The 14,602-nt window shown below is 44.5% G+C and overlaps 1 protein-coding gene across 2 annotated transcripts in view; it reads right to left on the minus strand.

The window, feature by feature from the left end:
- FBXO31 (F-box protein 31) overlaps window positions 1–14,602 on the minus strand; it is a 236,951-nt gene that overhangs the window by 53,184 nt on the left and 169,165 nt on the right. For both annotated transcript variants that reach the window (XM_078668446.1, XM_078668447.1), the window contains one exon: window positions 8,090–8,199. In XM_078668446.1, the coding sequence (XP_078524572.1) occupies window positions 8,090–8,199 (110 nt within the window). The remainder of the gene's footprint in view (window positions 1–8,089; window positions 8,200–14,602) is intronic.

Here is a 14,602-nt window from a genome sequence, read left to right on the forward strand (position 1 = left end):
TATACAAGGTTTCCTCCACCTGCCGCATTAAATCTCTTTCCTCCCCCTCAGATTCCTTTCAGGCCACTTATTTTTCGATAATCTCCTCTCCCACAGCTTCCTTCTCTGTTCTCTCCCTATTTTGGTAGATCCCATCAGACGGTCATGGGAGATTTTAACTTCCACTTAGAAGATGTAGGCTCTAGTGACACTTTCTCCCTGGTGGACTCCCTGGCCGCTTGCAGTCTCCTGCAACTGGTGGATAGCCCTACCCACCAAGCTGGTCACACTCTGGCTGGGGTCTTTTCCAACGACACCAGACTAACGACGGGTCCCCCCATCCCTCTTGTGTGGTCGGACCACCTGGCCGTTCCCTTGGAACGAAAATCCCCCTCTCTCTCCACTTTGGCGTGTTACTCGGGTAAAAGGGAACCTAAGCGGAACTACAGGAGAATTTCCAATGATACTTTGGCCCCTCTTATGGCCAATATTAGGATACCCCCTTCGGGGGATGTCAGTGCCGCTGCGCTGGATCTCTCTAGCGCTATTGCAAGAGCAGTGGATCTCTTGTCCCCGTTTCATACGGCTATTCTGCCAGAAAGAGACCCTCGGCCCCCTGGTTCTCGGAAACACTCAGGCTCTTAAGGCAGAGCTGTAGGAAGCAGGAGAGGCTTTGGCGAACGAGCTGGGATCCCAGGGAAAAGGAAAAGCACAAACTCCTGCTTAAAGACTACAAAGCGAAGGTAATTGAGGAAAAGCAGGCCCATTTTTCCAACTTAACGACTTCCCTTACTTCCCCAAGGGTATTGTTTAAGATTGTTGATTCCCTCTGTACCTTGCAAACACCAGACCCTGTAGTAGGCTCCCAAGAGTTGTGTGATAAGATCTCTTTGTTCTTTCACTCAAAAATAGTTGACATTTATGCCACTCTTGAATCACAAAGGGACCTGCTGGGCTCCCATCTTCCTCTGGCCCCATCTCTACAGAATGTCGGCCAAAGGATTCCCATAGTAGTTTGTCCAATTTTCCTCTCCTTACCTTCCAGCAGTTAGATCTGCTTCTGAACAGGATTAAATCTGGATCCCCTTTGGACCCTTGCCTCCTTAGGACCCTGAAGGACTGTAGGGAAGTTCTGCTGCCTCACCTCCTTGAAGTGATTAACTTCGCTATAGTTGAAGGCATTTTTCCATCCTCTTGGAAAAAGGCAGTGGTCAAGCCTTTGCTGAAAAAGCCGACACTAGATCCGGAGATACTAAAGAACTTTCGCCCAATATCCCTGTTGCCGGCTCCAGCAAAGATGCTTGAGACACATCTCAACCAACATCTGACTGCATTCCTTGACACCTCTGGCCACTGGACTCGTCACAACATGGTTTCCGGATGTTCCACAGCACTGAGTCGGCTCTCATCATGGTCATAAATAACAACATACGCTCGAAGGTCGGCCAGGGCCAGACTACTTTTCTGGTCCTGCTAGACCTGACAGCAGCTTTTGACACCCTGTCTCCCTCCACTTTAACAGCTCGTCTTAGGGAGATAGGGGTGAAGGGCCCGGCGCTGAGCCTGCTGACCTCTTTTCTCAAGCAGAGGGAGCAGAGGGTCAAGCTGGGAGAGTACCTGTCCCCCGCTAAACCTGTGCAGTGTGGGGTTCCACAGGGGTCGGCTTTAAGCCCCACTCTTTTTAACATCTATGTGGCCCCACTTGCCAAGTTAGTAAGATCGTTCGGGATGGAGGTGGTGTCATATGCCGATGACACCCAAATTATGGTTTCTCTCTCCCACTCGATGAGTACCTCCGCGCTTAGCTTCAGGAACTGCATGGAGGCAGTTTCACAGTGGATGATTCTAAACTCACTGAAGCTGAACGGAGAGAAAACCGAGGTCTTGATCTTTGGAGGAGATCAGGATATCTGGTCAAGCGACTGGTGGCCCCCATCCCTGGGAGCTTGCCCATTGCCCACTAAATCCGCACGGAACCTGGGCGTGATGATTGACACCTCGCTTGCTATGGCTCAGCAGGTTAATAGAACGGTTTCCACTTGTTGGGGTGTTATCAGGATCCTGAGGAAAATCATGCACTACCTTTCCTTGAAAGCCCGTAAACAGACCGTGGTTGCCTTAGTAATATCACGGTTAGACTACTGCAATGCGCTCTACTCGAGCATTAACAAAGGCCTGATACAACGCTTGCAGATTGTCCAAAACGCGGCAGCTAGGTTTGTCCTTGATGTCCCCAGTCTCTCTTCTGCCACATCAGCTAGGAAGAGCTTGCATTGGCTCCCGATTCATGCCAGGATCTCCTTTAAGATCCTGTGCCTTGTCCATGGGGCCCTGTTTGGAGATGGTTCTGAAGGCATAGGATCTCTGTTGGTTTCATACACCCCCAGCAGAACCCTGCGCTCCTCCAGCAAGAATCTCCTGTCTGTTCCCCGCGTTCGTAGAGTCAGGTGGGGAAGAAGGGCCTTTTCTTATCTGGCCCCTAAGCTGTGGAATACCCTGCCCCCGGAACTTAAAGCACAACCCTCTATGACGCTCTTTAGGAAAGCATTAAAGACGTGGCTCTTTGCAGAGGCGTATCTGTAATCTGGTACTCGGCGCCCAAAATATGTTTACATATATGTTAGGCGCCTTGATGCCCGCGGGGCTAAGTTGCACAATATAAGACTGCCTTCATTCATTCATTCATTCATTAGTTAGACTACGTGCCAGGGCATTCTACAAACAGTTGTGGGCGGGAGTGAGCAAAGAAACATGGCCGCTGACTTAATATTAACAGAGGTGTGTTTTTTTCCAACCCATTAACTCCGCAACATGTGTGTATGGGAGAGACACCCATTTGCCCGCATAATCTCATGTGTGGGTTAACTGGCAGAGAACGACTCCCGTTCTACTTTGCTCCAGCACCTATCTGAGGAAATTAATGAACCATCCTAATACATGACGTGAGCTAGTGTACCTCAGTATGACAAGCAACTCAAAAGACGAAGCCACGTATTTGTGTCTGAGGCCATCAGTGAAACAAAACGTTCCCTTTAATGAGAAATTACTTTCCTATGAATACATTACAATCACTGCAATTACACCAGGCCAAATGTGTTTAAATTCCATTTATATAGTGCTTACTACCCCTGGTGTTGTACTGTACGTAGACCATCTGATTTCTGACTGTATTAAGGCACAGCACATTCTAAGTGAACAAAGTTAGCCTTCTAATTAAGGCGCCTTTGAAACCGCTTTGTAAACATATGCACTCTTTTGGAAGGATGTTTGAGACACCACCACGCTTGCAAAAGTGATCTAGTACTATTCATTTCCGGATGAACCCTACTGGGAGACCCTCGAAGCACCCTGCAATACCCTCGCACAAGCGTGCCCCCTTCTGATGGTGCAGGGGCTCGGCACACAGCACTGCGATCCCTAGACTATGTTAAATGAACAGGCCCGCTGGCATGAGTGTTACCTTTCACTCTAGACACCTTGTCACCTGATCAGTGTCTGATAACAAAGGTACAATGCCGTGCGTTAGGCTAACCGGTAAAACTGCAATCTTAGTGGTCATTCGATTGTCTTCCTTTCCAAAACACGGGCCAAAAATAAACCTCACAATTGCCTACCCTCGGGCTGTGTACTTTCAGTGCATTTACACAGCGAGATCACATAAATCCTGGCACAATGCCTAAGCACCTTTACTCAAGGATCATCGACACTACCGGGGTGGGCTAAATGCAGAAGGCCACTCATTCGCCTCTGAGTCACGCAGAACACGCACATATCCCTATTGCAACATGCACTGCCCCGACTGTACTTCTCTGGAAAGTGGCACAAAATGTGTGATGGAAGCCAACACCTGCATTTTGTGTGGAGACTACTTTCCATTGTCCAAGGTAAAAAAAATACAGATGCCCCAAAATGAACAGCCCAATGCAATCACTTAGCAACTATAACACAGAAACCAGCTACTCTGATGTACGTACAAACTGATACATTAACACGATGTGTCCCAGTAAACCGTACCCACGTATTTACTGCAGCAGTAAATGGGGCTGAGGGGTGTTTTGTAAGTAGCATCATGGGTAAGAGTGAAACAACAGTGAACCTGTTCAGACCACTCACAACAGTCATTCAAAAATGTAAGTCTTCTGCCCCAAAACTTCAGAAATTCGCAAGTGTGAAGAAATTAATTTCAGTGGTTAGCAGGTCTTAGAACCGAGCTTCGCATAAGTGAAGTGTTAAGTGAGAGGCAGCAATCTCGCAGAAGCTAGATTTCATTTAGGGTGCGACTGAGAATGGACTGCTCATTTGACGAAGAAAAACCACGTAACTGCACCATCCGCTGAAACAAGCCTCTTGAAAATGTTAGATCACCCGTGCTGCAGCATTCCATCAGGGGAATAGTTGATCATGTCATACGTATATTAATACAATTCTGTAACGTGAAAACAAACACCTCCCGGCTTCATAAAACAAGCATTGGAATAGCAGATATATCTCGCCTTTGGGACCTTATAAGTATTTAGTTATGCAGCACAATATCCTTATTGCAACAACATTAACTGTTGCATGGCTAAACACTTATAAGGTCCCAAAAGCGAGACCTATTGGCTATGCCAATGCTTGTTTGCTTTAGTGTCCTATTTTAAATCCCAACATAGACAAGCCTTTCTTTACGTGAAATTCTGAGGAGCAGCTGTCCAACACGTTGCAACAGACAAAACAGACTTATAAAATAGCATCTTAATAAGTAAAAAAATGTTATAATAAGCAATAACGAAAGCATCACTCTTAACAGACTCCTGCATAAACTCTTGTCTAGGTCTAAAATTAATTCAGATTAAAAATGCTACCAGTAAATTATTTCCCTAACGTTAAATCTAGTTGGAAACGGAAGGAATAGAATTCATGATCAGTACTGAAAGTGCACTAGCATAGAAAACAATCAGCAATAATTGCAAACAGATGGCGCTGCTGCTCTCTCCCGCAAGGGAAACGCCAAATGTGCACGATTGCCAATAGAAACCAATGCAAAACATGCACACGTTTATGCAAAAGTCCTGAGCGACTGCAAAAGTTCCCCTCCTAAGCAGCGCTTGAGCGCTGCATGGGTGAGACCTAGAAAGTACGCTTTAAGAGCCTTCATAGTGCTTCCAAGGTCTGGAGTGGTGTGCGTAGAATTCTGTGGTAGATTTTAATTGTATACATCCCTGACTAATAATCAAAACGTACCGGAGATTTTTTTAGAGATTCACTTATGAAGAAATGGGTGCATGGTGGGGCAGTTCGGATGGGTTGTTTTTTCCACCTTCTGGGCTACGTTCCTTCAACGAGTTGAAAAATTAATTTAATTTTGGGTGGAAGGATTTTTTAAAAATATTTACAAGTAAGCGATTTTCTCCTGCATAAAGGGGGTGGGCCGGTTGATTTGGTTAGAGTAGAGGCTACAGAAAAAAATCTCAATTGGGAAATCTATGGATACTTTAATTCCGTTATGGCTGATGATATGGATAAACATTCTCAAAAATGGCGGGGCTATCTGACAATCTTTCAATCGTTTGACCTGTCTCAATCCATTTTAACGTTGTTGCGATTACATGCACAGTTTTAGAAGACTTGGATAGACTACCATTTCCAGTAAAATAGCTCAATCATTTAAGTACTGGATCATGAGCTAGCAAAGCAGCCTTAAGTCAAAAACAGGAATTTCATCAGAACAGATGCATTCCTTCATTCTTCCCAGGTTGACAAACTGAGTACTATTAGACTGGCCACTAATAGCAGATATTTAGGAGGATACGTAAAGGCAAAAATGCAGTAGCAAGTGTTATAAAAACCTTTTGACAGTCGAGTGAGGATTGTCCAGATACTGATCACTGGCAAGCACTTTCCCTAAGAGTTCTCAATGAAACCTCTGGTAATGAGCTGTTTTGCCCTAAGATAGGGTCCAAACAAGGAGCAGGGCAACGAGGAGAGGGGTGATGACAACCTTTGTGGAGGAGCAAAATCCTGGATGAAGACTGAGAATGTTACTCAGCAACCATCTAGCCCTCAGCACCCCCACCGCCTACTGGCTTAGGCACAGAACACAACCAGAAATGGCAGCCCAAAAAATCCTTTGAGAGAAGAGTGGTTGGACCCAGGTTTACCGAGGACGGGACCCTCCTTCAATCCTGCCAGGGAAGATGTGATTGCTCAGTCCAGGCAGATGTACATGGAAAAAGAGGACAGACTGGGTCCCATGGATGCCAAACTTGAAATTGTCCGTTTTACCTTTGGGGATCGTGAAGAAAGGCGACCACTGACGAGGCTTGGGAATCTTAAGTTAACAGAAACAGTTAAGAAAGCAGACCTGATGTTTGCAGATCCTGCTGTGGGCCCACCAAAAAGGCTTGCGAAGATGGAGTCTGACATTTTGGCAAAGGGAAGGCTCCCCGCACACAAATATTTGATGACTATGCTTGCTACCCGAGGCCGGATTCAATAGTTTTGAGACACTGAAGAGAGTGGAGACCTCTATGGCATCTGATCAGAGAGTAAATGTGAAAATACTTTCACAAATAAGAAAGGAATGGTGAAAGGAGACAAATGAGACCAACACGCAACAAAGAGGGTTTGCGCCTTTATTACACCAATATGATGGAAAAGTAATCTGATGTGCGAGAAATGTTTCACTACATTTCTAGAGAAATTCGCCTATATGCAAAAGGAACGCAGAAAATGGGCTGAAGAGAAGATGCTATGGAGTACAGTGAAAGACCAAATTGAGTGGCCTCTCAATAAGTCGAAGCAGGAATGGTAGTCACCTTTAGAGGCATGGGGACCCACAGTATTCGCACAAACAGTGCAGAGTCCCCTGATGTGTCTAGACTTAGGAAACACTTCTCCAGCTATTGAAAAGGGGTCTTCATTTTGTAGTTTTTCCAACTTCTCTCTCTACCCCAGTGTACTGAAGAGCACGGGAAAAATAACAATTGGCATACCCCCTTAAGACAGGCAATGTGAGATGGTACATGATCTTTCAGTAAAACATCTACTAAGAAGATTACGGAGCAGTGATCTGCCACTCCCCTATTAATCCTCTTTAGTTCACATCAGGTTTAGGTCTTTCCTTACAACATAATCTAGGTTTGTCCAACACTTATTAACTACGAAAAAGTTTGGCTGATCCTTCTACTTTGAGCCTACTCCTGACTGCGTTTCCCTTCCATGAAGTACTCCCTCCCCAGTCAACAATCCTGCCCATTTGGGTCACTCTACCTACCAACAGGCTAGGGTTCTGCAACAATCACGGTATGAGAATCACAGAATCACTCACTTTTTTTAAGTGGAAGGAACCCAACCATGGGCTACAGACAACTAGGCCTTTGACATTACACCTGACAACATTTTTCCTGTTTGCCTGAACGTTTGCTGATCAGAGTGTTCAATTTACATATTCTAAAACATGCTAACTGACTGTCTTAAACAGTCAATCAAGCAAAACATCTCTATCTTGTTTACCCAAGAATGATTCAAAATAGTCTTAAATGGGTGGAACCATTTAAATTTCCAAATTTAACTAGAATACCTTAAGGGTATTTTCGTTTTTTGAACACTGGCAATTAGAGAAGCTGTGTGGTTCACTCTTTTACTCAAGACATTTTGCTAGTTTATTGTGACAGAAGAAGTCCGGAATCTGCTCCCACAATACTGCATTAAGGAACTACAAAAATGGCTTGAACTAGGAACAATATTTTGGACAGCCTGAATGGTGCATTTGTCATTCACATGAACATAGAGAATTCATAAATTGAATAGCCAAACTTCTTGGAACACTATTTAAAGTTGAGATTTTAAATATTTGAATAGATATAATGCATGCTAAACTCAAGAAGCGTTTTTTTGGTGGTTTTGCTTGTACTGTATAAACAAGGTAGTCAAGAGAGAACAAATCCTCCTAAAGCTGATATGACCAAATTGAGTCATGCACATTCTTGTACTGCATCTACGAAAGGTGGGATGCAACAGTGATCTCAACCACTGGACTGTAGAGTTCTGGTGAGTAAGAAGCGAATACTTTATAATGATATTGGCTCAAGGAAATATGACAGACACTGGTAGAAGGACCATGACTTACTCATATTGGCTAGTGTAAATAAACTTCATCAGGATGAGTTCCTGCATGTGCTCATGGAAGATGTCCTCCAGTGTCCGGCCCCATTCCTCCCTCAGCCATGTACGAAATTCCTGCAAAAATGTAACTGAATTATTCTTTTTTTTTTTTATTCAAACAACCAACCTTGCAGACACACAAGGGATGAGAACTGTTGTCCATAAACTACATTTTCGCTTAATTCAACACTAGACTAGATGTTGTTGTCTTGATCTAAAACCTTACCAAATAATTTGGGATACCCACAGCCTAGAAAGGAAAAGCTACAATTTATAATATCAAATATGCACCAGGGTAAAATACTATTACATTGATCAAGAAGCTGAAATATCTTGTTACGGGTCTAACATGACAGGGATACAATTATACTTCAGAGAAAGAACCTTTACACTCCACAAAAAAAGGTAACACTGTTCATTGGGATTGATTTCAGACACTAGCAAGTGGACAGAATCAAAACCACTTGATCTACGAAAGTAGCAGCACAATGCAAGACAATATTAAATGCAAGTAGAAATGTATCAACATTCTCTGGCCCAACTACTCACCATCTCCTCTCACGTCAGATAACAAATCTACCAACATCCCAATACAGACAATAGTAATTTCAACAAAACCTCTGACATTCAACAGCAATTGTATTTAGCCTAGATTTCTGGTCACAAAAAAGTTACTTACTTGTAACTGTAGTTCTCCATTTTTGTTATCTTACACCGATTGATATGCCTGAATCATTCTCTCATTCTCCATCATCGAGGTGGGAGAAGCACTGTAATTTTACAATAGCAGTACAAGGCACTGCCTGCCTGAAAGGCCCTAGAACAGTGTCCCTTTATGAGGAAATTCTACTCACTGGAAAAGTCCTGAACTCCAGCTAATGGGGTGAGGGTACTCGCAGCCTCAGACTTTACGGAGGGCATCACACCTCAGATAAATCAACAAGTACTTTACGTAAGCCTCTATTCTGGGAGGAATCTAGAAAAGATACCAGTAATGGAGGTCTAGTTATAGGTAAGTAACTTCTTTCTTCCAAAGCACTGGTTCCTTCATAGATTCACATGATTAAATAAGAGTAGTAAGCAGTATTGACAGTTGATTCCTACAATGCAGAAAATGGGATGAAATAGAGGGCCTCATGAGATGGCGCAGAGCTGCTTGTCCCACCACTGTCTGTTACTGCTTCCAAGTTGTAGTGCTTTCTGAAGGTGTGTCTGTTACACCTTGTTGCTGCATGGCAGCTATCCACCGGCACCACTCCCGCAGAGAGTGCAGGCAAAGAGGTCATCCCTCTCATACAGTGGCTCATGACTGTTCTTGAGAGCACCGTTCCCATTTTGATGTGGCAAAAGTCAGCTGTGGGGCACAACCCATCCAGTAATGTATTCACTTCGAAACAGAGTCCTTTAGGTGGGTTTGTGAAGGACCATAAAATAATGGGTTGATTTTATTAACTGTGCTGTTCTGCCCAGATAAACCTTAAGGCATCTCCTTAAATCAAATACGGCCATCTCTGCAGGTATAGTGGTATTTTGTAAAATAGCTTTGAGGACTATGTGTAATTCATGAGAAATTCAGTTGAAATTTTTTTATGGATTTTGAGTCACTCGTTAATACAATATCCTTGGTAAACTTCAAGTAATGTTCTATAGAAATACACTCTTGCCCCCTCTTACTCTTACGGCCGTTATAACCAATAGAGTGGCCATTTTCAAGTAAAGAGATCTTTTGCAAGCCTTGTAAATTGGTTTCAAATGGACTTGGTATTAGGTGGGAAAGGGTTGTGTTCAACTCCCACTTTGTCGATAGCTACTTGATAGCAGAAATATTCTAACATGTGCATTTAAGAAATGATTTACTGTTTGTTGCTATTAAGATGGTCCTTTTGCAGATGTTCGGTTTCATGACATTGCCGCAAGGTGGATTTTATGGACAGAAGTTTCAGTTCTGATTGAAGAAGCTGTAATAGGGCTGGGATTTGAACCGAACTGAATAGTTTTGAAGAGCCCTTGATGCACAATATCCTTCATTTGGCTATGTAGGTTTTATTTGTAGATAATGTTCTGCTTTGAGTCCAAATGTCACTTCAATCCTTTGGTATGTCTAAGTTGTGTAGTGTGGCTGGGTCCACACTGGAATGGAGTGGTGAGCAAAAACAAAGAAAGAATCAATCCAGTGTCTGGTAGCTGAAAAGTCAGCTTTGTTACACCAGACGTCTGTATCTGAAGTTGTTGTGAGTACAAGGGCTGCATCAAAAAGGATTTTGCTGTTAGAAGTGGGAGAATACTAGAAATTACCATAATACACTGCCCCCCCACACACAGACAGACATACATACATACACTTGCCTAGACCTCAGAGCTGAAGCTTAGTGTGACTGAAGACTTCTGCCATCTTGAAAATAACCAAAGTGGGTAAGGTTAGCCCTGGAAATGCTTATCCCATTGTTTAGAGCATCCTCATGGGACAATCCCATCCACTAGTAGGTGGCAATCATAAATGTGGCACCTTCAGGCACCCACCACAGAAGAGTCGTGGACTTGTGGATCAGACGAGGACTGAACCAGTTGTCCAAAACCCGAGGAGAGCCTATTAGACTGGACCTGCTCTCCCTATCGAACCCAAGATAAAGAAGTGTACTCCTAGGCTCACAAGGGTGACCTCCCATAAAAACTACAGGGACAGATGTTCAACACTGGTGAACCCTGCCGCTCTCATTTCTTGGCAGAACAGCCTTGTTTGAAAAATGATAGCGCTGCCCTGTGTTCTGTAGGTCTTACACAATACACCTTATCCAGTCCCTACTTTAAAGATTTTGAGATCGAGATATGTACGCTGTTCTAAAATGGAGCCCCCTCTCCCCTGGGCATTGCCATTCAAAAACAGATGAGAGGCTGGTATGATGGTGACAATGCGCTGCCAGACATCCGGAAATATTATTGGGCTGCGCGATTAACGATGGTGTACCACTGGATACATCTTCCACTGACAAGGCCAGCATACCAGATGGATAGATTGATGATGCATACAGGGGGGCCTAATATGGTGCTCTATGATGGAACCAGGCATACAACTTTTAAAAGCCCAACTGCAGTAACTCTAAGCTTATGGCATGCAACTCTCCATGCTCCTGATGGAAAGATACAATAACTTGTGGTACGCAGTGAGTGAGTGATCCTAGGGACACAGCCTGGTTTTGATAAAGTAGCCTCATGATCTTGGTAAAGGTAATAAACACACATCTTGAGAGGGTGATCTGTGAAGACTTATTTTCCCAAAGAAATAACATGGCCTGAAAAGGACACATTTTGGAGGAATTTTACATGGTCAAATCAATGATTTTTCTCCAATATAAAGAAAGTAGTGCACTCGCCATCACCACTCACAGAAGGGGTTTTAGTCAAATATTTAATTGAAATAAATATTTATCTAGTCTGAACTAAGAGCAAAGCTCTTGGCCTCCCATCCACACATTGTGCAGTACAAATCAAAGGTGAGATGGCCTCAGGGAGGCGGAGAGCACTCATCTCATTGGCTGGAGTTCAGGTATTTTCTAATGACGTGGATGGGCTAATCAATCGGCACTGTTCTAGGGTCTCTCAGGCAGGCAGTGTCTTCTACTGCTATAGTAAAGTTACCATTGGGGCTACCATTTTGATAACGGGGAATGGTTCAAGCATGTTAATCTATGAAAGCTCGATGTTGGAGGACCATTTATTATGCAGCACATTCTGAGGCATTCTCTTGCTATTACCATATTTCAATGCACAAGTAATGCTGCAAAATAGATCCAGTATTTTGTAAGATACCATTCAAAGAACTACTCACCAGCATTAATTATTCTTTGTTGCAGTGAGACATAACAATAACACGTTGTTAATATATATTTCCATTTGTGAGAAAATTCAATCCAGCTTTATATGGTGGAGCACCTTCGCTCCGTGCTTGACGCGGGACAAACGGCAGCGCTGGTGCTATTAGATCTAAGCGCTGCCTTTGACACCGTCTCGCACCCTAACCTTCTGCTGCGCCTAGAGGAAGCTGGTGTTACCGGCACTGCTCTCGAATGGTTCCGGTCGTTCTTAACCAACCGGGCCTTTAGCGTGACCGTCCCGCCTTATCAGTCCAAATTCCATCCGTTGAACCTGGGCGTCCCCCAAGGCTCCTCGCTGAGCCCTACGTTGTTTAATCTTTACGTAAGGCCGCTAGCTGAGGTTGTCAAACTATGGGGTATGACCATGGTGTCATATGCCGATGACACCCAGCTAGCGGTCACGATCAGCGGGGATGCCGAAGTCGACGCTCCCAGGTTTCAACAAGGACTGAGGGCGGTTGCCAGCTGGATGACGTCCAATTGTCTTCAGCTAAACGCTAGTAAGACCGAGGTCATGGTATTTGGTAGACAGCCGGAACTGTGGGGAGAGAGATGGTGGCCGGAGGAGCTGGGTCCTGTTCCCATCCCAGTCGCCGAGCTTAAGAACCTCGGGGTCTGGTTGGACCCTTCCCTAACGTTTGCCTGCCACACTAAACGTACGGCTGCATGCTGCTTCGGCATCTTGCGTGGGCTTCGTCCTGTGCTAAAGTTTTTCGATGCCCCCACCAGGCAACTCATGATCCAAGCTACTGTCATCTCCAGGCTGGATTATGCGAGTTCCTTGCTGGCTGGTTTGAATGTGGCAGAGATCGGGCGCCTGCAAAGGATCCAGAACGCCGCAGCGAGAGCGGTGGTAGGCCTTCCAAGATACTGTCCTACCTCCAGCACCATACGGGCGCTGCATTGGCTCCCGGTGGCTCAGCGGATCCAGTTTAAGGTCCTCTGCGTCGCCTATAAGATCTTGAAGGGGTCCTCGGCAACGATCCTCACGACCCTCCTGGCCAATTACATCCCAGCACGACCCTTGAGATCGGCAGACCTCGAATTGGCCGTTGTGCCGCGCTTCAAGCGAAGTAGGGCCGGTGGACGCTCATTTCAAGTGCGGGCAGCTGCTTTGTGGAACTCCCTACCCCCGGCAATTCGCGCTATGGGCGATTTGCTGTCCTTTCGTCGCGCTGTGAAAACGTTTTTATTCCCTTAGTTGTATGTTTGTGTTGTTTTATTTAGTTGTGTTGTGTAGCTGCCTTGTCGGGCGCCAGGACGCTCCTTAGCTGGAGCATCTGTGCGCCAAATAAAAATCACATAACATAACATAACATAACATAACATAACTAACAGACTTAAATGTCCAATGCTCAAATTAACAACTTAGATTTCCCTATAGCCTCATTAGGGGTACTAAGACCTATATAAATACAATAACAATATGTTAGGATTATTGCAAAATCCCAAAGGAGCGTTGACAATCTTAAAAACAAGGCAATGCAACAATGGAAAATTCCTAAAATGATTAAACAGATTTTAGACCGATTTGCCTTTTCAGTGAATTGGCTTAACAACGGTTATTTGCTGCTGCAAGAAAAAAAAAAAGTTGAAGACTTACATGCAGGTATGGTGCTACAATGGGCCGGGGTGATGGCATGCATGCAAATGCGTCACCATAATTTGGTTTATTTGCTTTATTTACAGCTCATAGATGGTGGTTGCCAATTTTTTAGAGGTAAAAGCATACACATATTTAGTATGTGAAAAAGCACATATGAAAAATGCACTTAATGGAAGCACATAGGAGCTTCTGAGTCCTCCCCCCAATTTTTTTCTTTCTTTAAAGAATTCGACAGGTGGAGGCTGGGCAGGCAGGCAACACCGGAGCGCTTCAGGGTAAAGGCAGCATGGAGTGAAGGGAAACAACCTGGAGTGGGTGGGGAAGCAACACAGGCGCTTGAGGGGATAGGGAGAAAAACTAATTAAGCACAAAAAAAGGATAAGGCGGGTGGAGTAAGCAATGAATGAGCTAGGGGGATGGGGAAGAATGGAACAACAGAGAGTAAGTACTCTTGAGGAGATGTTTGAAGGGAGAAGCGGTGCAAGAGGGAGACAGCAAGAAAGCATAAACACTCTCATGAGTGCTGAAGGAAAAAAGTTGTTATTTCAAGTCGGGCAATTAGGATGGTAAAGGAGCTATGCTTTGGGGGCAGGACAAACCCAAACAGAGGAAGGAAAGCCATCAAATAAAGAAGCAAGGAAATAAGAGTGACAAGGAAGCCGATCACTGGAAAGGAATGGCCTGACTCTAAGCCCACCATAAGTTTTTCGGTATGGTCCAGTAGAGCAATTTTGACAACAGATAGTTAAAATATGACTATGTGCAAGACCTACCAACACAATTTCAAATCTTTCCTAAAATGGGTAATATCTGAAATGTATCTCAGGGAATGGGGAGAATGTCCAAAAGGGCTGCCCCGAGAAGCATGGATCCTCCTCCAACAAATGATGAAAGATGGAATGGAATGGAAAGGAGTTTTATAAAGCGCGGACAGTTACCCTAAGGCATCCAGGCGCTGATAGAGGGACTTCTGCTGGGGTGGAATGCTGGTGGATGATTT

Source organism: Lissotriton helveticus, chromosome 12, assembly GCF_964261635.1.
Source record: "Lissotriton helveticus chromosome 12, aLisHel1.1, whole genome shotgun sequence".
Classification (NCBI taxonomy): domain Eukaryota; kingdom Metazoa; phylum Chordata; class Amphibia; order Caudata; family Salamandridae; genus Lissotriton; species Lissotriton helveticus.